Genomic DNA, 25,508 nt, shown 5'->3' with positions numbered 1-25,508 from the left:
AAACAAAAAACAATATCCCTTAATTCAGACCTAAAAAGATTGATGACATGTTATAAAGTTCATATATGGTACAAAATATGAACCAATAAACTGCAACAAATGATTAATTGCTCTAATTACCTATAGACATAGTTAACAAGGTCTAAGAACTGAGCATTTAATTCAAGGTCTTCTGGAAAACGTTTTTCAATGTAAGTCATCATTTTCACCAGTAAAATGGACTTCTCCCTGAGAGTAGGTGTCTGTGGGAAAAGAAAACATGATTAATTTTGTCAATTCATCTCAAAACATGCAGAGAACTAGCACATTCAAACCACAACTCAACCATCCTTTACATGACTCCTTCCCTTCTAAAGTACTGGAAAAGTGCTTGGTAGGTCATAGTTCCCAAAAAGAAAAATAACTCCAGCATTTATCCTTCTAATATATGCTGGAGAATTTAAAATTGGGACTAAAAATAAGTTTAAGTTGTTCAGGGATTAAAAAATTCTGATGGGTATTATAAAAGTGTAGATCCTATTGTAAAGAGCTCAACTCTTAAAAATATGGCAGATTGAGGAGGCCACAAAATGTTGCAGAGTGACAATTTACACCAGCATTAGTCATCTTCCTCCTGAAGAGTCTTTCTATCCAGGTTAATGTGAAGTATATTTTAAAATTTTTACTTTAAAGGAAGTTCTCCAGCATTTGAGATCAAACACCAAATATAAGCCTATAAAATGCAGGGTATCTATGGCTGCAGCTATTGAATGAAAATAGTCTAAGCATCATCAAGGGCATCTAAACATATATAACAGATCATTACAAACCTCATTGTCAAAATTGATGAATTATAGTGACTAATCATAGTAATTTAGTATTTGAGAGCACTAATGACTTCATCTACTCAATTTACCTGATTAGCTGCCATTGGGGAATTGTTTTTCACCCACTCCTCCACTATTTTTACCACTGCACGAAGAATTTTGGCATCAGTGGATTTTTCAATGAGAGATGTTAGAATAGCTTGGATGAAATTTTTCCTCATTTCCATGCTCATCACAGCCAAGCGAGTTTTCACAAGATCCAGACTCAGCATTACCAGTTCACTTGTACCTGCTATGGATGCAAAACAAGGATTAGAGTTGTGCATACACCTATGAAACACCTAGGAAAAAAATTCTCCAGATAAGATGCTGAAATTTTAAAAATATCAGCACCATCATCTATTGCCTGGGAATATATCCCCAGAATGTGCTCAGAATTGTTATTTTACATTCCTACACAGCTTAGGTAGAACCCAAGGTCAGGTTGGATGGGCTTTAGCAACTGTTTAGTGGAAGGTGTCCCTGCCCATGGCAAGGGGTTGGAATTAGATGATCTTTAAGGTTTCTTCTACCTCAAACCATTCCATGACTCCTTTCAAAACCAAATCCATTCCAAATGCTAAAGGCAAGCCTGGTTTTTTTCCCTTTCTGCAAGTCTTTAGTAGAAGGTATTAAAGACCCCTGAAAAACTATAATTAACTTTGTGAAAGAAATTGTCTGTGATGCAGGTAATTCTCTAATTCTGTTCAGCTAATTTCCTGACTTGCTTATCTATGAAGTTTAATAATTTTCCAATTGTTTCTCAGAGTTAATAAAATTTACAAGGTTCTCATTTACCTAATTAAATTATAGGCTGGAAATCTAACAGCAGTAATTCCTTCAAAGTGTTTACTTCAGTAGCTTATTCATTAGTACATTACAGGGCCCTTTACTAGACCTGAATTTTCTTCTGCTAAATTATCTGATTTTTTCCAATGACTCATGACCTAATTCATTTGACAACAGCCAGAATTATACTGACTGAAAAAGATGCTATTTTAAGATTAAAAGCTAAAGCATCAGCTCCAACAAGTTAATTCAAACACAGTTGTTCCAATATTATAAAATAGGAAAGAGTAAAAAAAAAGTCAAAGCACAGAGCCATCAAAAAAAATCAGCCCCTCTCCCTTCAACACTAAAGCCTTGAAGAATCTCAGTGCTTCTTTTATGCTGCAGCCCAACAATGTTTTACTAATCCTTCACTGAAAAGGTTGGGCTAATACTGAAATACATATATTAATTCCAGCAGGTACATGGAGCTTCTAAGTGCATTTTTAGCTCTCAATACTCCATTAACACTACTCACTAAGGCTGAAGTATTTTTCAACAAGTAATAAAGCACACAAACCCCACAAAGTCATTTGAATCCCTTTAAGATGAAGATTTTTTAATACTTTACAACACTTGTCATGAACAAGATTGTATAAGGTAATACCTGTATTTGCTTCTGCTGTTCCTGCTGTTGCCTGTGGGTTCAGGTGTTCCCTGACCATCTTCTGCAGGGATCTCATGAAAACTGAGATCAGCCTGTCAATGTAACTGGGGTTGTTGCTGCATGCAGATTTCAGAATCATCAGAGTCCCTGGAGATAAAAAACAAGGATTCAGGAATTAAGACTTCTCTTGGGTATGAGCTGAGTAAGGTACAGATGCCATGAAAGGATGGGACTACCCAGGTTACAAACATAAGAAACTTGGAGAGATTTGGAGAAAAATTTCAGCCTCAACTTTAGTCCTTAGACTAAGTCTAAAAGGTTAGTTTTGTACTAATCAAAATATTTTGAAGTTTTATATATAAGCGTGTGATGAACAGCAAGAGGAAAAAGGGAGGACAGGAAGAAAGGGACTGAGAGCAAATACTTCCCCAAGACCTTAAAAAAATGTAACTACTCCTGATGTTGCACATTTGTTTTAGCAGCAAAAAGTTGAAAAACTTTTAAATGAGTAGGCTTGGATTTGGTAATTAAGAGATCATAACTTTGGTTTTCTAATCTAGAAACTTTATTAAGTTTTATAAATCAGTTCACTTGAGTTGACTATTTCACACCTTAAAAAAAATAATAAATAAATAAATAAAATAAACCACATCCTACGAAATTATACCTACTGAAAAAAAGAAAAAAGAAAAAAAACTACTGCAACTTTCTAATTCAACATATGCACACAGCAAATATACAGAAGAATACTCTGGTCATTCAGTGGCTCCTGCCAAAGTTCTGATTTCTTTTTCTGATCCCATGGGCACAGAATTTGGTCCCCAAAGCTCAGCCTCTGAGCCAGAAAATTATATAAAATGCACCTCCTGACAGGTTGATTGTGGTGCTGCTCTTAAGGGAGCTCTGGACAAAATGTAAGAAACATCCTTCATGGTTAGTTTGATGTAAAGCACGTCCTGACATCTGACAAATAGGCAATTCCCAAGGTGAAATTACAACCATCCACACAGCTCACAGAATAGAGCAGTGAAGGACATTTGCCATTTAAATCAGCAGGTTTTCCAACATTGTACAATTTCAGGTCTGTATTACCAACACAACCAGTTCTAGGCCAAACTCTATTATTCCAATATATCTCTGTCATTCTATCATGCAGCTGAGTTGCCTAGCAGTTCAGTAAGTACAAAAAAAAAATAAGAAAAGAAAAACATTTCAGCTCCTCAGAATGGTCTATACTAAAAACTCAGATTTTGATAAAACGGTATTTTTGTAATTTTTTGATTACTGAGAGTTTAAGATCTATGAATACATAAATCTTAATATGTTATCTAAATCAGCTAATAAATGACACTTAAAAATTAAAAAGAAAGGCAGGAACACATAAGACTCTACACAAATTCCTTGAAATATTCTGTTGTATCTCAGAGGACCTGCAGGATTTGGGTTCTTTTCCTTAAAAGCTGCCAGTAAATTACTTTATTTTTGGCTAATATCAACACTGCACCTTTTTCCTATGCACTTTGAATACAAAAGACTTCCACCTGGCAGATCTACAGCTCCCCAACCTCCAAAACTGCTCCCAAGTCACATCAGTGAGCAGACAGAACACAAAGAACCCCCTCCATTCCCTCTCTTCACAGATTATGACATCTCAAGCTCATCTCTCAAGTTAGCTTAAAATGCTTCCCACAGCTTGCTCTGCCTCAGATCAGATTCCAATTTCCTTATGGGAAAGGAAACTCCTGACAAAGACATCACTGACTGAGGGGCATTGCCACAGAGCTGCCAGGGACATGGGACACATACCAAAGAGCTGGGAAGGGTTGGCATTGGTGGCCTTCTCATAATTAGTCAGTCCTTCATAAATAACCTTGCCAACTGCAGCATAAAGGCACTCCAGCTCTTCATACTTGGAAGCCACACTTGAGGTACCTGCAGGGTTTAGAAAGTGTTTAAGTTTTGGAAATATCACCCACAGAACAGTTACACTGGATGTAGAGTCACTAAAACATCACTGGAGTTTTATATTGTCAAAAATCTAAGGTGACACAGGCAGATCCCTCATTTATATAAACCTCTTTATTATACCAGTATGTCCTTAATAATAGTGTACCACTTCTTCTGAGTAACTCAATTTGACAAGCAGTCTTACATTACTGATTTACTTTTTTCCAAGAAAAGATTATCTAAATTAGCTTCTATTAAGACACAGAATATTACCTATTGCCTTCCTTTTTTACACTTTATCTCCCTTCCTAGTTTCAGTAAAACAGCAAAGCTTAATAACTAAAAAATTGCACTTCTGAAGCTGAAAAATTCTAATTGTAAAAATACATTAAATTTATAGCATGAATTTCTTGAACTAAAGTTATGACAGCCACAGGTTATTACATTTTTATGTCAATGGATAATGATGTATTCCACACAATTACTTATTTCAGCTTTTCCTTTAATCAGAGGTTGAAAGTGCAAGCTAAAATGGACCATTAAATGCAGCAGTCATAAAACTGAATATTAACACATCCCAAAAGAGTGCCTTCATCCCACCCTCAACCACTTAAGTTATGCAGCAACAAAGGATAAAAACAGGAGGGAGAAAACATCACTCACTTGGTTCAGTGGGGAAAATTCCCATCAATCGAGACAGCAAACTATGGACAGCTCTGAGAACCTTGGTGTTCCCACAGGTCATACAGGCTGCCACCCCTCTTTGGAGGGGCTTGAAGCTGCTCAGGATTGCAGGGGGCTGCAGCACAGTCAACAGGAAACTTAAGACCTCTAAGCCAGTGCAAATGTTGGCAAAGTTGGCCTGATTGGGTTGTTCCTAAGAGGCAGTGAGTAGGGGTAAACAAGAATTACATAAATTACTAAATTCAGGTAAAATCTGTTAAAACCTATTAAGAAAAAAAAAATCCCAAAAAGAAAAAAAAAAACCACACCAAACAGTAAATACTGCAGCTCTACAAATTATAACCACTGATGCAATTCACACATTTAACAACAACTTTATTTCACTACAAATAAAAGATTAGCACTGTAAAAACATCTATACCCAGATATAGATATTCAATCATGCTACCTACCACAGTCATGAGCAGCTTATCAAACCACTGCAACTTCAGCTCTGACTTGGGCCACATGTCTGGCCTCAAAGCTGTTTTCAGAAGGTTGACACAGCGACGAGACAGCAACTCCCCAGGGGATCCAGCAGTGTTGGAGTTGTCATTTACCTAGCAATTCATCAGAGTTAATAAAATGACACCCTTTTGGAACCTAGTCATTAATTTATTACATATTCCATGCAAGCATATAATTTCTTATTTCGGAAATGGATGAGCTTAAGTACTTTAATCAGTATAGTCACAGAGCATTTAATGCATAAAAAGCTCACAGCTAATAGTAAACATCAGAACTGGTGTCTAAATTGCTTGCTAATTAACCCAAATCACCCCATCAAAGGTGTATTTTAAAAAGTTTAATCCCATCTTTTATTACTACAACCCTGAATGTACTCAAGATGGTTAATCTTTACTGTTTGCAAGGTATCCATAAACATGTGCAGCTCTTTACTCAATTCATCTTTATACTTAAGAGCACATCTACTTTGTGCAGTGGACTGTGGGATATAAAATCCCATGCTACTTACCTGCTGAGTCTACTTCAGGAGCAAAAGTCATAAAATTTATCAGCTTGGAGGTACACCCAGATAATTTTCCCCATCCTAGAAAAGATAATTCCCTCCAAATTTGGTGAAAAGCTTTAGTTCTACATGCTGCAGGAAAGTAATTTTATGTATAGGATTTGAAAATAAAACTACAATTATTACCCCTAGATAGAGTTATTCCCTATAAAACTCTGAAAATATTTTGGAATAAAGTATTCTTATCATTTAACCTAGGCAACAGAACAAGCATACCTGCAGTATCACCCAAATATGTAAATTATTCATGAAAATGAAGTATAAAAACATTAGAATAACCCAAGCCTAAAAGGACCTGTGTGAAAAGAAGGGGTTATGGGTTTGGCTGCTATTCCACACTGGTATCTGCATATCAGAACAACCACAGTACCTGGCAAGCAATTCTAATGAGGAAATTCACAACAGTGTCTGTGTGCTGCTTGTCAATGGGCTTGGCAAGGAGGGCATCAGCTCCTGGCAAGGACTGGCTCCGTCCAAACACCTGCACAGCACAAAACACAAAACTCATCAGCAAGGAGGAAACGAACAGATTTTAAATACTTGCTAAAGCTAAAAACTTCCATTTTTGGGAGTTTTGAGTCATGTGGAAAAAAACAATTAACGCTACTTGGAGTCTCTGAACAAATCCTGATTTTCTCTTACAGCACTTATTGCTCCAGTTGCTGTCCTGAATCGTTTCACTTCTTGGCCAGAATCCACAGACAATCCTCTTTTAACAGTAGATGAGGCAGAACTTGCTCCTTCTCCACCTGCACTTGAGTCCATATCTGAATCTGGCTGAAATATCAGCAATGTGCATGTTAAAAAAAGTACATAAAACTGTGGAACAGTTCAATCTTTACCCATTTATTTTGATTTCCTACCTGCTGGTCTTTGATTCTTTGCAGTTCCCATTTAATAACAACTTCAGCAAGATCCACAGCTAATTTTCTTTGCTCTATTGTAACACTGGGAGTGAAGCCCAGTCTCTGCATAGCACTAACCATATGCTGAACCAAGTGATGTCTCACAGGATAATAAACCTGAAAAAATGGTTTCACAGAAATGTTAGTCATTAACCAATAATATTCTACACAAAACCTACAATGGTGAAATAAAGCAAAATCATAAAATAGTCATCAATCCCAAAGTTTGCTAACCTGTACCACTCCAAATTTTGCAATATGGAAAGTTAACAGGCACATTGAAAATAGTATTTTGGTTACAACTTTCAGTAGTGATCACTGATTTCACACACTCAAATGAATATGCACTTTTTAAGATTCACAGTTTTTCTCAAGAACAATTATACAATTTTTTTCCAAGCATTTTAAAGAGCTTCAACTGACATTTGTACACACTCAATATTCTTTCAAAAATTGTTGATGCATCAGTTCCTGAAAAATGTGTATTAACTGTCACTTTGGATTGCATTTTAATATGTGCTTTCAAAAATGTTGCTGTGTTGACATTCTGCACCATTCCCCCATTTGTTTAATGCTTCCCAACATACATTGGCTGGAGATAAAAGTGATCTAGTTAATCCCACAGAATATATAAAGTCAAACAAACAAGGATTAGTGGAGTATGGCAAAGAATATGGTTCTGCACCATTTCAAAGAACTCTTAGAGAACCTTCACAGACCTGTTGAAGAACATTGCTAATGCATATGCAATGAATTTATCTTGCAGATTCTAACCTGACCTTTGGAGTTCTAACTTCAATCATGATAGAGCTTAATAAATTACTTGCTATTAAACAGTTGCATTCAGTTATAGAAAAATACCTTCACACACAAATGGTGCATTTTGAAGCTAAGCCATATAAATCAGATTATGCTGTTTTCCTAATCAACCTGTTTACTTCCCTGATACAGAAGATACAGTGAGTACCAGAATAACAGCACAAGTACCTTGAAATGCTGTACTATCAAGTGCAAAATATGAACTAGCTGTGGCACTGTATGACCCTCTTCCACAATGATTTTTCGTGTCCAGTGAGTGAGCATCTGGTGTCCATCCTCCATTCGAGCAGGCACAGCTGGAGTCAGGATAGCCATGGCCTGCCTGACAATAGCCCGGGCCTCCATTGCATGGGCTTTGAGGAGGCTGTGAAAAACCTGAACAGCACAATTTCTCATCAACAGCAATACTGTTTTGACAAAAAAAGTAATACTGTATTAACAAAAACAAAGCATCTCTAAAGAACGGGGAACAACAACATATGCTTTCTAAAAAACACAGTTTTTCTCTAAAGGCCCATAACTTGCTAAAAATATCATGATACATCAGCAGCAGAAGCATAGAGCATATACTTCTGTGCCCTTTACATTCTCTTTTCTTCCTCCCCCTCCACTGTCCAATTTGAAGTTTTCCCTTGGTCCCCACATTATGCCTCAACTGAAGTGTCTGCCTCTTAAATGAAGAAACATTCTCAATTTTGTTAATTCAACCAAAAGTTCTACTTGTGTGAAAACAAATGAAAACAGGAAGGGTAAGTAGTACTTCTTTCTATACTCTCCTATTCCCAAGTAAATCTGTATTAAACATTTTACCTGCTGCATTTATTTGTGGTGTTTGAACTACACTCAGCATTCAAAACCACCGTGCACCTTAAAATAAAAGAAAGCACTCCAACACAAGCCCATGGTCAATACCTGCAGAACAATCTTCTTGTGAATGGCAAACTTGGCAATGATGTGTGCCAAGAGCAAGTGGCCACTGTACTTGCAGGCTGGGTCCACACAGGCCTTGGACAGGAGGCAGGGCCAGGCAAAGGTCATCAGGCGCCGCAGTTTGCTGTTCCTGTTCTTGTTGTTGTCGTGGATGTGGTGGGGGGCATGCTCCACCAGCAGAGTGGCAAACTGCAGCAGATAGATCCTCAGAGAATCCAGCATGTCAGCCTGCTTCTCTGGATCAAGTACCTAGTTGCAGGCGTGATCAAAGAGGAGATTAAAAAAAAAAAAATAAACCTACTTTTAGTATTATGATACATTTTGTTATTTTAAAGACAAAGTCACGAATTTTTTCTTTTTGAGCATTTTTGCATTTTGCAATTTGAGCATTTTTGTTTCTTAAGAAGACTAAGAACTTGTAATTACTTTCTTGACTCAGTTTAGTACCCACAAAACAACCTCCTGAAGTGTGTACCTAAATAATGAGCACATCTGGGAACTCCCAAACTGCTAACCTATGTAAAGCAATAAATAAAAACCCCAACCCTCATCTTCAACAACATTCATTTTATAACTGGGCTCAATGAAATAGCAGTGAATTAGAAACACCCTGATATTGGGTTATGGAAAGCTTTCCTTATAAAAAAGACTGGAATTATAGCCAAGTAAAGCCCATTTCTTAAGACACATTCTGAAAAACATGTTCTGAAAACAGCATAAACTGAAAATTGTAGCCCCATTCCACTGATGACTGATGATGAAGCAATTTGAAATAACAACCCATAATACTCAGAACAGAAAAACTAATTCAAATCAGGATGAGAAGTCAAATGAGAGGAACAACTTTTTGTTTTAATCTTCAAATAACTTCAATGTAAACAGAGAATGTTACCTTTGTTATAAAAACACTAGTGATACTTTCTGGATTATCTCCTTCTGGGTTTGGAGGGCCCAACAGCTGTTCACCTTCTCCTTTTTCAAAACTGTACAAGAAAGCAGGATTCAGGATGTGTTGCAACACCTACAGAACATAAACAAAGCAAGTTTTACTGTACTATGATATTCTTCTAATGGCAGCCAACATTCGAGTACTCCCACATGCAAACTTGCCTGTTGGACACATTCACTGAGTTACAAAAGGAAACTAGAAATAAAACCCCAAGAAAAAGACACACACCAATTTTTCCCCCTCCTCTTTCTTCCTTCCAAGGGCATAGATTCTTAGAAAGTGTAAGCTAAAGCAGTCAGCACTGAACACAAGATGAATTGCTGTCTCTGTTTATTATCGCTCTTCTTCAGGTATGATATTTTCACCTAAATGACTCTGCCAATTATCAAACTCATTGACATTTAAGTAAGGGAGTTTTGTTGCCCTAGTTCCCAAGAAGAAAATTAAACCTAAATACCAGGCTTCTTTGGTTTAATTGCTTTAGTTACCTTGGCTTTGAGCTCATCTCCAAAGTTGGGGTCATTCAAGTCGACGAAGCGGAAGAACAAAGCCCGTTTTTGGGGAATGCTGTAGTTTTTGGGGATCTCTTCTTCCATATATTCCTTTAAAAAAGTCATATTGCAGAGAAAACGGCCAGTAAAAGCACGAAGCAACTGGAAGAGTAGCTCTATATCACCATAATTCCTTCTGTGAAAACACAGAAAATACAAAGCTTCTGTGAAAAAAAAAAATGCACTAACTACTGTGCTGATGAAACTAATCTTTTAAAGGAGGAGAAAAGCAAGAGCAGTCAGCACCACAGGCATGGTTTTAGAGCCAATGGCAGTATTATGAAATATATCACACTTTCCCTTCAATAACTGCAAACCATTTTTAGTACTCTATATACCTTCACAGTATTTTCCAAATTAAAATTTAAAAAAATACATGCAGGGTCTCAGAAATAAAATTTTTACGTACTTGCAGTAATTCAGTAAGCAATAGGCCAACAGCTTGGGCTCTTTCCAGTTTGTTGCAGCCATATTCTCCTTCCTGTGTCTCTCCTGAAAAGCTTCACTCACCCATACACGTTTCAGCTGATTCACCAAGGAGTGTTGATTTGCTAACCAACATTCATCATTCTTAACAATAATACTTATGATCTGTCGAAAGCAAAACAAGACAAATGCCCAGTCAAGACACAAGAGATCTGTCAGGACAAACAATGATATACAAGCACTTGCTTATGGTCAATTAAGGGTTCTAAAATATTCAACAGCAAAACAAAAGAGTGACATACAAAATAGTTTAGATTAAGAAAAATAAATTTATGTTTCTTTTGTCATACTTGACAAAAAAAGCATAGTTAATTTGAGTCTCATTTCCCTTCCCAGAGCAGCTGTGACTACAAACACTCCACATTTTCACAAGTTGTTTTCTATCAGCTGTAATAAGCACACAAACACACACACAAAGCCTGGATGTAGCTGAAGAGGTTTCAACTACCCAGTGCAGAGATAAACAAGGGTAAATGAACACCTTGATAGCCTGGAACTGGAGGTCCAGACGCATTGTGGTGGTGCTGGGGGAGCCAGGTCTCACAGCTGCCTGGGCACCCACGGGCAGCAGCAGGGTGATAAATCTGTTGGGATTAGCTGCCAGCACATCCCGCAGAGGTTTGGCATCTTTATGTTTCAAGAAACTCTGCAAAAGGGGAAGAAATAATTTTAATAACCTTTAAAAGCTGAAATACCAGGCAACTATATCATCCTGTAGTTTTTATATTCCACACTAAAGTTGGCAGAGGTTGTATTTCATGTATATAAAAATAACATCTACACTTCAGTAATAGCCTTACATGATCTGGAAAGGTATAAAATCAACCCTTCAGGACAAAGAAATACAAAACCAGGAAGAGGAACCCTGCAGCCAAGAGTAAGATCATGATTAAGGACTACAAGGTCATACAGGAAAAAAAGATGCAAAAAACTAAGCATTTTTGTTCATCAGATTTGTCAAATTGAGGGCTTTTTCCTGCTCCTCTACCCACACAGCTTACCATAAACATTCTGCTCCACTGAGGATCATTTAAAGTGGCTTCCATCATGAACAGCTCCACAGTCTGGGAGGGATGACGTGTCAAAAACTTTATCAGTGGTTCCCTGAATGGACTGCCAGCCTGAAAAATTCATAAACCTTAAATTAAAAATGCAGAGCATAGAGTGTTTCCTACTAATTTACTACCACTCAGAAAAATACATTTGACTTGGCATTTATGCAGATACAAAATGTTCAGAACTTGCATGATGAGCATTCATTGACACTTTCAGAACTTCACTTCTAAGGGTGTAAGACAAATGTTAATACCTCCCAAAGGCTTGATGACCATATTTATTACATCACATGTTCTCACACCATATTTGAAATACTATAATTATCATATACTAATGTTTAAGAAGACTATAAAGCAAAAATTTCAGCCATGTTAACTTCCTCTTTTACCTCAATTAACATTGCTCGTTCTGTTTTCATAACAACTTCCAGGAGAGGTTTAACCAGAGTCTGTGGAGCAGCTGGGATCAGATGGAATAAATTTATAATTGCTGAACAAATCTTCATTTCCTGGAAAAAGAAACAAAAATATAATGTATAAAAACAGTATAACACATCTTACTTCTTTTTTTCCCACTCTGTATTGGCATAGTCAGCAGCCAAATGCAAAGGGTTAACATACACACAGCATCTACTGTGCTGCATGAAAAAAACTGCACTTGTGGAAGTGAGCCCTATCCCCTCTGGTAATATAATGCTTTAAATTTTATTTTCCTTGCAGTAGAGTGTGTGTTACAGGTAAGAGCTAAACACTCTAATGATTCTGCTGATGTGGGAGTTAGAGTGCTCACTGCCCTACACCAAGTGAGTCATGCAATAAACAGCCAGAGCTTCCCCCCTAAACCATTTCTCCTATACACCAATGTCCTGGGGTGACGCCACACCCCCAGATTACACATGAGAAAGAGACTCAGCCTAGCTCACAAACAGCTGGTTACTATAAAGTCAGCTCTGTTCTCCCAAGAGATATTAAATTCTCCACCAGTCCAAAATAATTTGCATTTTTTTTCATTGTGTGATTTAAATAGAGACTGTATTTCAGTTAGCTAGAGTGTAGATTTCCTTCAGTAAGAAAAGGGAAAGGAAAAAACAAAACAACAAATCCACCCTCACTATCTCTCTAAAACTAAGTTCCAGTGTGCAGCTTCCAAAATGATTTTATCAAGTGCATTGCATTTTCTCAACTGAATTTAAACAGTTTTAACCTGATCTGCCCAGACAGACCCCACAACCTCCTCTCATGGACTGAAGTGCAGGGCTGAGAATAGATAAAAAACTTTTGAAACCACTTAGGCCTTCACAGAAACTAAAAATCCTCCTCTTCCTGAGCATGTACAAAATGCTCAGTATCCTTAACAGCAATGTGATCAAACAGCTCTGCCACAAACAGAAGATAATTCACATTTCCATGTTTTGAGGGAAATAAAAAGCCAATGTAATTTTATTCTGATTTGAAAAATAATTTCTTTCTTGGGTACAATCATAAATTTCAACACTTAATAAAGGCATTTAGTAAAAAATGGGATTTTGGGTAACATAGAGGACACTGCACTGAAGCAGGAATTCCCATCAGTATTGCTGAGCACACAGTACTGCCATTACTCTGCAGTTTGCCATTTATAACACAACTGAGCAGCTTCCCATGGCTCAACACTAAGACCATTCATTTCACATTTTAATGTGATCCCAACTAGTAAATATTGAACTTGGTTTTAATAAATTAAGTTTTAAATTAACTGGGATTATGTTATCATTATGTATAATTTTCAAAAGGCTATGTTATGAACATCAAACATATTAATGATAAAAGGGGGATTATGCTGCTGAGCTCATCAGCCATTCCAGTGAAGAAAGATTTCTAAGCAGAAAATCCTGAGGGAGAAAAAAAATACAAATGCTTGAGCTGCTCCCACACTAACCTAAAACAGCTTTTAAAGTAACCATTGTCAGCAGATAAGAAGCTCCTCTTACTAAGACATCTAACAAATATTCAATATTCTATATTCAATTCAACAAGTCAGCTCATAACAAAGCATCAGTGTGTAATCAGTTATTGCAGCATTTACAACTGAATGAGCCCTTTAATTCCAAAACACTAATACCACTTCTTTCTTCTCTTCTCACATAAAAGCATTCATTAACTTACATTTCCATCACTCCTTTGTCCACCTTTGTGTGTAATAACTACAACTTCCATCCATTTACGCAGGTGTTGCTATAAAGAAAGGATAATTAGTATTATTCTTCTAATTAGACTCTTCCATTTTAGCATATGCTACAAGAGACAATATAGAGGCAGAAATAATTCTTTGAAGGAAACAAAGAGAAGAATTATCAGTTATTTTCACTCCCTCAAGTTGAAAAGTTTACTGTTGCTAGAAGTCTTCTCTTTCTTCTTCAAGAAACAGGGATTATAAGTACATATATATATAAAAAACTTAAGTCTGATAGCTTTGATGACTTGCCTGATGTGTATGCATTTAAATACTTAAATATTCATGTCAAGGGGATAAAGAATTCACATATTCAGTTTAAACACTGCAAATAAACAGAGCAATACCTCCTTGATTTATAAATTGATTTATAAATCAAGAAAGCACCAAAACAGATTTAGTGCACTGGGAAGTAAAACTGTTAAAGGTGCTGCTGGCACCTTGCTTAAGGATAAATTTGTCCAACCAAACCTTGGCATAACTAGTTAAGTCTTCACTAAAAACTAAAATCTTGTGGTTACAAATCCCTTTACAAATTTAATCCAAATGTTTAAAGAAATTGAGGGTTTTTAATAAACAAAATACACAAAAACAAAAATCTTTTACTTCCAGATACACTGAGCCACTACTGAACTTCATTAATTCTTCACCAGAGAAATAGTAGCTAAAAGAAAATTTCTTCTGGAAGAGCTAAAATAAACACTTGGATGGGCTTACCATCATCTGATCACAGAATTTATCATTGAAAGAGTTTGGGAAAAGTCTGGTGACTGATGTCAGACGATTGACAACGTTGAGGGTCAGACTCCGATAGTCCCCCAGCATCATCAGCAGTGGTCTCATGTGGGTATGAATCTGATCAACTTCTATGGTAGCTCCTTCCAAAAACTGCAAGACAGTGCACAATTAAGATACAGGTGGAGAGGGACATGACTTTTGTGCAAGTATTTATTTTTTAAATAGATTTAGCTGACTTGATTTTTCTTATTTTATTTTGCTCTTTCAAAATGTAACAGTTCAAACAACATCTAGTGCTGGAAATACACACAGTGACAAGATGGATTTGGGAAGCACTGAGGTATTTCTGACACACAGAAGGACATTCCATAAAATAATCAAGTAGGAGATTGTAATTACAGACAGACTGAAAAACTGCTATAAATTAAACACACAGCTATGAGCAAACTACTTAGACCCAATATTAAGAACTGCCTGTGAATCTGCCTGAAGGAAATAGAGCAAATTTCTGTGTTATAATCTGAATGCATCCTGAGCAACAGAAAAGGTCAAAAGAGCCTGGCTGAAAGCAGCCAGAGTGAATATTTCCTGTCATAACCAAATATCCTGTGGGCATCAGTTTATCACAGGGAAAAAAAAAAACATCAGACAAATCTGATGTATAGGTCACAAGAACCCTTATTTGCAACCTCTCAACCCAACTGTGTTGTTAACAAGCCAAAAATAAGAAGTACATTCCCTTTCAGGACCACAGTGACATGAAAAGACACACAACCTCTGGCCAGTCAATGGCACAAAGAAATGCAAACCACCAGTATTACTGCAGTTAAATTCTCTGTTCCATGCCAGCCCATCTACACAGCATGACAAAGAGGCTGTAAGTAATTTCATTAGCTGCTTTTTTTTTCATTTAGAAGAGTGGAATTAAAATCTTGCTGAATCAGAATTAGGCACAGCCTTTATCCATGATAATGTGGCATCCACAGGACAGACAGGGCAGTGTCAGGCAAAGACACTGATTCTGACCTCAAACAGGACAGCCAGAGTCCTGTTCCTTAAGGTAACCACCCCACTGTGATGCAGAGTCTAACTCTACTGTCCTGCTTTATTTTTCCAAAACCATCTATGGCATCTCCACCACTTCTTTTAGAAACATAGGCAAAACATGGGAAGAGCTTTGACAATAAAGCCAAGCCTGCACATTTGCAAAAATCACAAACACATCTGACACAAACTTATCAGCATCACTAACAAAAACTGAACAGAGCAACAATATTTCCTGTAGAGAACTTTCCCACAAAGTCTTGTACCAAGGAAATAAAGCAGAGAGAACAATGGCCTCAAAAGGAATGTTTTTATACAGTCACCTTTCTCATGCATGCTTCTCCTGCCTCCTGCAGCTCGTTATTTGTTGAATTCAGTGCCTTGAAAAGTGCAGCAATGATTTTCTCTCTTGACTGAGGCAAGTAATTGCAGGCAGCTAGAGCATCTGCAAATATCAAAGTAAATTTGTTCTCTTTGTTAACTCAATTTCAAAGGAGAGGAGAAAATAAACCCTAATTCTACACTGCTTCTCTTATAGCTTCTTTTTATGTCATCTCAAATTGCAGACAGCTAAAGCACTGTATGCATTGCCAAAATCAACAGGCATCATAAAATAGCAAAAGAATGAGAATTATATTAACATTCTATAGTTTTCCTAATGCTTTATAACATAATTAATCCTAAAATATTTTGGGTTCCTTTCAGAAAACTGAATTCTAGTCATTAGAAAGGCAGGAATACTTTCCCATTATTCTCTCCATTAAACTGTAACCTCAGGAGAGCAGTCATCAGTCTTCCAGTGCTCATGTTTCTGCTGATCTCAGGAAGCAGACTGCCCATTGCTCACAAGGACACTTCACTGCATCAAGTCTTGTTTAGGAGGTTTTACTTACTTAAGGCTGCAATTCTTAGAGGTACAAGTGATGGAAGACTTTTGTAGCAAGGTAGTTTCATTAGGGCAGCATCTTCAGCCTCACATAAATTCAGTAACTAGGAAAAAAATAAACAATCTTTTTAATAGTGATGTTTCAAATGTGAGTAGCAATATCTCACTCTCATCTTTATAGAAAGCTTTGCATCTACAGCATTTTGTTTTTGTCTTAACTCAAAACAAGAGGATCTTCTGCCTTTGCTGCAGACTTCACTTGATGTTTCAGAAGTGGAATTGTTCATTTCAGTGAAAATTTAAAATACACTAAGAAAAACATGCATTTCTAACAATGAAAGTACTAATGCCATCATGCAGAAACATCTTCATTCAAAGATGAGAAGATAAAATAAAAAGTACCTCTGTGTAGAAAACCTTGTGTTCTACAACATTCAGATCCATTGTAAACAGTCGGGGCTGCAGGGTTGTGCAAAATGTATTTCCCTCCATCAGGCCAATCTGGGCATTGGCAGGCTGGTGCCTAAGCAAATGTTTCTTAGGAGGAACCATGTCCTGGAGAACCTACATGATGAAATTTAGATTACTGAATTAACAGCTGTTGAAATGACCCCACAGACACAGTCACCAAGAAGACACCATTAGTCGTGGCTGTAGCTTTGTACCCATTTTCCATTGTGGCTCCACATGTGTCTTGAGAAATAATTAGGCAAGAGGAAAAGTAATTCTCTGAATTACTTTGATTCACAGTCAGTTTGCAAAGCAGTGTAGTAGCTGTAATTAATACATATTCTCTGTGAACAGATCTACAACATTTAATAGCTTCACACAACATCATGAACAACAAAAAATTCAGACAAGCATTTCAGACAGTCAAGAAACAAGTATATTTTAAGCTGCTAAAACATCACAAAACCAAAAAAGTTTCTGTAACTTTTTTCCATTACACTAACTTCTCACTTAACATTAAACAGCTTTAGCAAAGTCAGATACCAATTTGGAAGCTTCTCAGTATAATCTGGAATGTTGTCATGGCCCTTAAGACTTATGTGCATTCAATTATCTTCCAAAAGACTAAACAATATCAGCTTTAAGGAGTATCTAGCCAAAAGTTACTTTAATCAGTTTTGAACTTCAGTCTCTTTCTGGATAGGAAAAGGCATAGCAATAATGCCACATATTCAGAAAATAACAAAACTGAGTATCAAAATGTAGTGTCTATATGGCCTAGCCTATGTCTGATTGTTGGCAGGATGAGCAGCCCATAATTTAAGGAAGGAAATCAACCTGATGACACTATAAATACTGGCTAAGAGTCAGGCAGAGCAGAGCCTGTATGAATCTCTACAGTGTTCCAACCATTGTATATATTTGAACAACAAAACTTAGCAAATGACAAACATATGCTATCAAACTCTGAACTTAATTCACCAGCATAGAAAAACATACCAAGAAAAGCATTCCTGCAAATCCAAACTGGAACACAACTTTAAGCTCTGGTTCAGTAAATATTTCTGCTTACCTCTTTATGTGGCTCCATGATGACTGTGACACTTTTGCCAGTGACCTGTGCAAGCACCTGCAAAGAATGCATGGCTTGTTTTCTCACAGTGGAGTTTGGAGAGGTCACTTCTCGAACGAGGTCATGTGTGACATGATGGAAAGATTTTTCCTGTGCTGCAAGGATTTCTTCTGTTTTTTCTTCATCTTTTAAAGGAGTTGCACATCTAATCAAGAGCTGTTCTAATGTGGTCTTTGCCATAGCAACTGCTCCATTGGAAACCTGAGGAATCAGAGATCATTTTTATCAGCTAAGTATAGAACAAAGATCACACATCTAGGCATTACTCATGAATTTAGAATTTGATTTTGATGAATCCCATGATTTTGATTTCCTACTAATCTTAGTGATCCTGTGGTAAGTGACAGTGAATCTGTGCTCTTTTGTGATCTACATGTGGCCTGTACATTTCTATTCTGAAAGCAGCAAGTGTAAACTCAAAAACTTCAGCAAAGTTAGGTGGAAAAATCTGACTTCATTCCTAACTTCAGATCTTGGTTTGAGTTAAAATGACTAGAATTCACTACTAACTCCTGCAGGTAAAACGCATTCTGAAGTTCAGCAAAAATTCAGATTACTAGGAGTTCAATCTGTGTGAATTTAAGGCCAGAAATTTTCCCAACACTATTTGATAAAATTCATTAATTACATACCTCTCCAGTTAGGTCCATCATAACAAAGAGAAGTGCTTTCAGGAAAGTCTGTTGGTTCTGGAGGACCCAAATCAGTGGCAGCCGTTCCATAAGAAATTTAATGGACACAACACCTCCTAGTTTAGCATACCAAGCCTGCTCATAACAGCAAGCACATAAACGTTCCACAATGTATGAAAACAAGGGAAGCTGACAAGCCTGGAAAAGAAGAAATGGATCAGTTTCCTTTTCTCAGCTTACTGGTGCCTTCCAAAATTTTAGAAGTAAAATTTCACTGGCTGAAAGTCAATCATTTCAATACATCTTTAAAAATCTTACCCTTTCCTTTGAACCCAAGATGATGCTTGCAACATCAAATATCACTGCTAGGGCCACTTCTCCTATTTTGCAGAGCTCCTTCTCCTCATAGGCCATGCAGATTGCTATGGCATCAATAAGCACCAAGGGATCCATGCCTTTTGAGCCATTTTCTTCACTGTGAAACATGGCTGTGCTAGGCTGGCTCCCAACCTGATAGCACTGCAGCAAGAAAGGACCTGGAATTTGTAACGGGGGGGAGGGGAAATAAAGATAAAACAATGGCTATTTCAATATTAATAGTCTTTTAATTAGATTTTACTACTCCTCGGACTAGCTGATGGCAAAACCAGTAAGCCATGTGCTTATTTGCATATAAATGGATTGTAAGGCATCCTTCACTCCTAGAAGGATGAAAGATTACATCTACTTGAATATTTTCTTCTATCCACTAGACTACGCACTGCATGAAGATTTAATTAAAATGAAGAGTCATAAAAATCCCAGTTACATTAATGTGACAATGAAGAGTGATATGCTTATAATATGCCTTTTACCAAAGTTCTTGTCATACAGCCCAAACAAAAAAAGTTTTCTTCATGAATATAAGACACTGCAGTTCCTCTAAAAGTCCTTCAAAACCACAACTGGAAACGACCCATCTGCAAATAGTACTGTGAGCATTAAATTACACAAACACTAGAACTATGTAAGCTGTTCCACGCTGCAGTTATTTCATGGGCTGCAACATTACAGAGCATCACTAGGCGATGATTTCCACGGCTTTTTCAAGAACTGAATTTCAGCCGTCAAACAACAATCCACTACGATCACCCAGAAGCAAGAGCAACATGGTGACTTTGACAGCAGTAAGAACTCCCCCAAAGCTCCCCCCTGCCCTCACCACACTGCTGAGCCACGGCCACCATGGTGTAGTGGCGGATGAGGCTGGCCACGAAGGGCAGGGCGCTGGGCCGCAGGTCCTTGATGACGGCCGACATGAAGGCGCCGGTCAGCGCCTGCTCGAAGGTGCGGCGCGCCGGCGTGTCCTGAGCCTTGTAGCGGTGAGAGATGATCACGCTGGGGATGGACTTCTCTGTGAAGCTGCAACACAGTGATTCACCTAAATATGACTGTTGATAAGCAGCTGGGGTGGGGAAAAGGCTCTCTGGCAATTTAAAGTTTGTGTTTATTCAGAGTGAGGTAATCCTCTAATACGCACTGCAAAATCACAGGTGATCACAGAGTTTATTTATTGGCAAAGGATTCAAACAAATACATATTCATAATAACAGCCCCTCTCATCCCCTACTTCCTATGGTAATTAGCTTGAATAGCTATTAAGCATTGATTGACTTCTTAAATTATGTCTGGGGTCATTTTCATGGGGAGGGATCTTAAAAGGAGGAAGGTGAGTCTTCCTCACCCTAAAGTCTTGACCTTTTCTATCACTGACAGTACAAATTATTTCTGGAGATAGTTTTCCAAAGAATGGGTTCTGGTTGCATTGTCTATATTCCTTTGGGTCTACTCACTAGTTTTGTCTTTTCCCTTTGTAAGTGCAGCTGAGCAAACATGAAATGACAGACAATCAATGATTTAGGTTTCAGATAACTACTCCCTTCTAACTTCTAACTTTTAATTATTTTCAGCAAAGTAACTAAAATCCTAATGTTCTAAGATTAGTGTTTCAACAACACAGCAGCACCCCCAGCTCAGTCACAGCCACTGCCAGCTACTGCACTCACAGTTTGTTCTCCATGTCTAACTCCTTCTCCACCTCCTGTTTTCCCTGCATTTAGATAGAGCTAGACCAGTTCACTCAGCCCATATTAATTTTGTCAGCCACTGGTCTCCAGCATGATGGATAGCTCAATTTCATCAGGAACATTTAAAGCCAGTGGTTCAGAAGAAGCCACGTATATACAATAATAGGTATACAGGCATTGCACTGCAACTCAATTACAGAATGTAATTTTCAATATTTTGACATTTTTCCCTTTTTTAAAATGACATTTGATTTTAATCTTGAACGATTGAAACATTATTTATCAAATCACTGCCCAACAAAACTTATTCATTGCAAAGCTATATTTATGTCAAGTCTAACAAGCCCAAACTGTGAAAGCTACTATGCTTTTTAGCTACACTTACTACATTGCAAGAGTCAAAGTCAGCCCACACTTTTTGGGCTAAGATGGTAAAGTTGTCTAAAAGCAATAAACTCGTGAAATATCAACGACTAAAATTGCAAAACATGTAAGAAAAGCTTCAATAAAAGGCTCCCACACTAGGACAAAGGTTGTGTGTGACTATGCTGCAGCTTAGTCACTAAATGAAACCAAATTTCTCTTTCACTTTAGTGAAAGCTTAGATGCACATACAAAATGTCACAATCCAAATTAATCTTTAAAATACAATTAGCACCAGAATATTCTAATTATTCAAATACACCAAACTAAAATTAATCATATTGATCATATCTAATAGATTATACACCAGACTGTAATTCAGGGAAGAAAATTAAACTATGAAACATTACCATGTCATTGGCATTAAAAACCATGTTAACAAAATTCCTATTCACCAGCAGGCAAAAACCCCATGAATTTCACCAACTAATCATCGCCTCTAAACTAGGCTGCTCCAAAGACCCCATAAATTCTACACACACATTTAAATTGAAAGAACTGTCATACTTGGGATGTGCCAGGAGCTGGTATAATGCATGTTTGTTATCATCCAGGCTCATCATGGCCACCAGGAAGCACTTGATGACCTCCCAGGCCTGCCTGCGGTAATAGGGCTCCGTGTTGGCGCTCTTCAGGCAGTCCAGGGCTGTCTCGATTGCCTAGAGCAGAAAGAGAACTCAGACACCCCTTGGCATTCACCACTAAGTCATTAATCAAGGGAATGGTATCATTAATATCTATTAAAAGTAACTTTTGGAGTATGCAGAGTTTGGAGTTAAGGAATGCACAGAGGGCATGGAGCGTGGTTTGAGAACACGGCGATGTTTTCTGTGCTCTTGTAGGTGCTAAGTTCCCATTTTGAGTTATGAATGAGGTAAATCTTCACTGTGTCTCTCCCCTGAAAAGAAACTTTCCTTGTCTTCCTTCAGCAGTAATTGCTGTGTCTAATCCCTTACACTGTATGTATACAATGCATTTACAGCCATATATAAATGTTACCTTTCCATGCGTGATGAAATGTCCCTCTAAGCAACTTCTAAACACCAGTTATTTAATGGAAATAGCACTCCTCCTTTTCAAGAAGATTTAATACATTTGAGAATAATTCCAATCAATTTTTTAAGATAAGAAGATTAAGAAGAATATGTCTCTTTGGGGAATTTCTATTTTGTGTTTATATATATAAACACACAGACATAAAAATACATAAAAGCTGTCTAATTTCTATCCTTATCTCAAACAAAAATAGATAAAAAAAGATGGGCATTAAGTAAAAAAAAAAAAACATGTAAAAATAGTAAAATTTGTTCTGGAATGCATGAAAAAAGGAATTACCAATTGCAAGTAAAATCTAACCATCCATGCTTAATAAGTTTATGGAGAAAAAGCCCCTGCTACAAAGTAGGCATTTTCCTTCCTTGGTTTCTCTACTTACTTAACCAATTGTCATCCCAAGTTTTTATCACTGCATCTCAATGAAAAGAAAAATTAACTTTGGAAAGACCACAAAAGTCTACCAGGGCACTAAAAGAAAACAAGAATTTCTTGTTTTCAATTTCACTACTTTTTTCCCTGTACTTTAACATTTCCTTTTCATAAATACAAAGTGTTGAGCAGATAATACTTTCTTGGTCAACACCAAGTAGCTGAAGATTGCTCCATATCAATGTTAGATGCCAAAATCCTTTGGAAAACTTAGTTTGAATTAAACCTAACAGGACAGGTAAATGTCAGCAACTACAGTTTGATATGCATTTCAGTTCATCAGCTTCAGTACATCTGCATTTTAAGAATCACTTTTCCAAGCTATTTTTAAGCCTGCTGGCTGGATGGAGCCAGAGAGCCAGCTGCCTGTGAAGAAAATTGCTTACTACATTCAGATCATATCTACTTATGAAAGTCTAATTGAAAAGGTAAGTATTAAAACTCTACAGACCAAATTATCTCAGAATCCAGCTTCACTCTCAGAGATTAGATTGCTGTAATTAGTGAGAACTAAGCACTTGTGATACACCATGACTGCCAGATGAAAGCCAGTACAGTATAAAGTGTTTCTAGAGACAACAAACAAAACCAAATCACTAGAGTCATGAAAAATAATCACCACTGAAGAATTTCTACAGCAAATTTTTGACACATTTCAAAAAACAAATAGAGACTTTTAGGTGAGATTCCTGCTCCTAACCTAAGCAATGCACCAGAAGTTCCAACTTTTCCCATTCTGTGAAAACATTTATCTGGGCCAGTTTAGCTCCCTATCCTATCATTTCTTAAGAGCAGTACAGCATGCTTAAATCTATTATTTTGGGGGTGAAATCTTACACAATTTATAGAATAAATCAAGAAAGAACTTCCAGACATATTTTTAAAGCTGTTTTTTCAGCACTGAATGTAACTTAAGCCCTTACCTTTTCCATTGGGAGCTGAATGGATGCTTTACAGTCTGAAAACTCAATTGTAATACTGGGCCCTTGGATTTCTGTGACCACATATTGCAGTTTCTGGGATTCCTTCAACATTTTCCTGTTACTGCCCCCAAACTTCCCAAGCACACGATAGGCCACGTGGGAGATGCTGTCGGCAGGATTGCGCAGGGTTCGCCACAGAGCCTGGGGTTGAAAGGGACATGCAGCAGCCTTACCTCAACATTGTCAAGTTGTAATGCAAAAAAAAGGCAAGGAAAACACTTTATTCTTGCATTTGGGACCCTGCATAAGTTCCTTATCAAGGGTGAATATAAGCAGTCTCAGTTCTCAGCAGTGTTTTGTAACAATGCAGTTTTACATTTAGGCTGCTGTCATTGCTATCCTGGATGCAGTTTCATGTTTATGGTGAATAATAAACGTTGCTAATTAAAAAAGCAGGCCAGTTAAGGCTGAACTGAATTAAGCTCAGAGCTAGTTGTGAAATATAAAAGCAAATCAAGTGGATAGAATATAACAATTTAACAAAGTATATAGGAGAAACTATTCATTAATTTCCTTAATTTTCAGAGTTTTCAGCTTAACAGCACAACACCAACTATCCTACACTCATATCAGACTGGCAGGGTTTTGTGACAGATTTTTCAAATTTTTTTAACCAAAGCTTCACACCAATTTCTAATAATATTCAGCAAATCAATGACCTCTTGTGGTCTAACAGAAAACAACACACCTGCATGAGCTCAGCTCGAACTGGCTGAATGTGATCATACAGAAAGTCTGGCTGCAGGTTATCCACACACAATTCCAGAGTTCTCAAGCCTTGGCTAACCAGGGTCTGGGAGCCATTGAGAGCTGACACCAGGGGGTCCATCAGCATTGGCAGGTAGGGCAGCAGTGAGCTCAGACGAACAGGCACAGTGAGGCACAGCTCCACAAACAAATCTTTCATGTGCTGCTTGTGAAGGCCACTTTGTAACATATTAAGTCCTGAAAATTATGGATAAGTTATATACTCACAGGAAGAAGTCTACAGTTTAATGTTAAAAATTGCTGTTTCCTAAATTCAGAAAAACCTGACGTTTTTGGATTTACAAAATATTAACATCATTAATTATTCTAACTTACATCTAAGGATGTTGTGCAATGAATGCTTTTTTATGTACATACATATTGAAGAAAAAGCATCTATGCATATTTTAAAGTCTAATATTAGACTCAATATGGCAACATTTAAATACAGCCGATAAAAAAGAGAAAAAGATAATTTGACTCAAACCTCAGCCTTGTAACAATAAAAAATAAACACAAACAGAACTGTTTTTAAAGTATTTTGAATCCTGGAAAGAAACATTCAGTGAACTCAAGTACATTAATTGCCCCATACAGACTAAGCACATTGCCCAACTGATTCTTCTGCCCATAAAAATTTCATATATTCCGTAAATCTACTGACCTGAGTTGTACATAATGATTTATTGATAACACATATATTTGCTAGCTACAATAAAAATGTCCCCACAGCTGTAGATCTGAACCAGTCTACAGTCCTGCAATTCTTCTGATTAGTTTGTCTTTAGGTTTAAGTAGCTCTCCACATTTCCTTGCTCACCCTCAGTATTCCTGGAACACAGTTCTTGCAAGCATAAATACCCAATTAATCAAACTGATTGTTATTTCCAGTTCTTTCTGCAGTCTGGCACTACTTGAATTTCTATTTATCATGCCCTTGCAGGTGCACACACATGCCCTCAACTGCAGAACAGCCAGGGCTTCACTGTTGTGCTCTCCCCACAAAAGCAGCAACAGCCTGGCAAAGTTACTTCA

At 37.3% G+C, this 25,508-nt stretch overlaps 1 protein-coding gene across 2 annotated transcripts in view; it reads right to left on the bottom strand.

Moving 5' to 3' along the window:
- The window catches only part of TRRAP (transformation/transcription domain associated protein), a 72,581-nt gene that overhangs the window by 33,728 nt on the left and 13,345 nt on the right, over nt 1-25,508 (bottom strand). For both annotated transcript variants that reach the window (XM_079321209.1, XM_079321208.1), the window contains exons 20-48: nt 24,415-24,671; nt 23,667-23,867; nt 21,766-21,917; nt 19,971-20,170; nt 19,088-19,305; nt 18,770-18,967; nt 18,078-18,338; nt 16,958-17,119; nt 16,563-16,659; nt 15,993-16,114; nt 14,605-14,775; nt 13,821-13,889; nt 12,065-12,184; nt 11,622-11,741; nt 11,102-11,266; nt 10,544-10,725; nt 10,072-10,270; nt 9,527-9,655; nt 8,617-8,883; nt 7,873-8,079; nt 6,844-7,002; nt 6,623-6,757; nt 6,351-6,461; nt 5,364-5,510; nt 4,891-5,104; nt 4,087-4,212; nt 2,281-2,427; nt 896-1,098; nt 121-242 (exon numbers count right to left, since the gene is read on the bottom strand). In XM_079321209.1, coding sequence (XP_079177335.1) covers nt 121-242; nt 896-1,098; nt 2,281-2,427; nt 4,087-4,212; nt 4,891-5,104; nt 5,364-5,510; nt 6,351-6,461; nt 6,623-6,757; nt 6,844-7,002; nt 7,873-8,079; nt 8,617-8,883; nt 9,527-9,655; nt 10,072-10,270; nt 10,544-10,725; nt 11,102-11,266; nt 11,622-11,741; nt 12,065-12,184; nt 13,821-13,889; nt 14,605-14,775; nt 15,993-16,114; nt 16,563-16,659; nt 16,958-17,119; nt 18,078-18,338; nt 18,770-18,967; nt 19,088-19,305; nt 19,971-20,170; nt 21,766-21,917; nt 23,667-23,867; nt 24,415-24,671 — 4,861 coding nt within the window. The remainder of the gene's footprint in view (nt 1-120; nt 243-895; nt 1,099-2,280; nt 2,428-4,086; nt 4,213-4,890; nt 5,105-5,363; nt 5,511-6,350; nt 6,462-6,622; nt 6,758-6,843; nt 7,003-7,872; nt 8,080-8,616; nt 8,884-9,526; nt 9,656-10,071; nt 10,271-10,543; nt 10,726-11,101; nt 11,267-11,621; nt 11,742-12,064; nt 12,185-13,820; nt 13,890-14,604; nt 14,776-15,992; nt 16,115-16,562; nt 16,660-16,957; nt 17,120-18,077; nt 18,339-18,769; nt 18,968-19,087; nt 19,306-19,970; nt 20,171-21,765; nt 21,918-23,666; nt 23,868-24,414; nt 24,672-25,508) is intronic.

The sequence above is a fragment of the Erithacus rubecula genome (genome assembly GCF_903797595.1).
Source record: "Erithacus rubecula genome assembly, chromosome: 17".
NCBI lineage: Eukaryota > Metazoa > Chordata > Aves > Passeriformes > Muscicapidae > Erithacus > Erithacus rubecula.
This window is presented reverse-complemented; position numbering and strand designations above follow the sequence as displayed.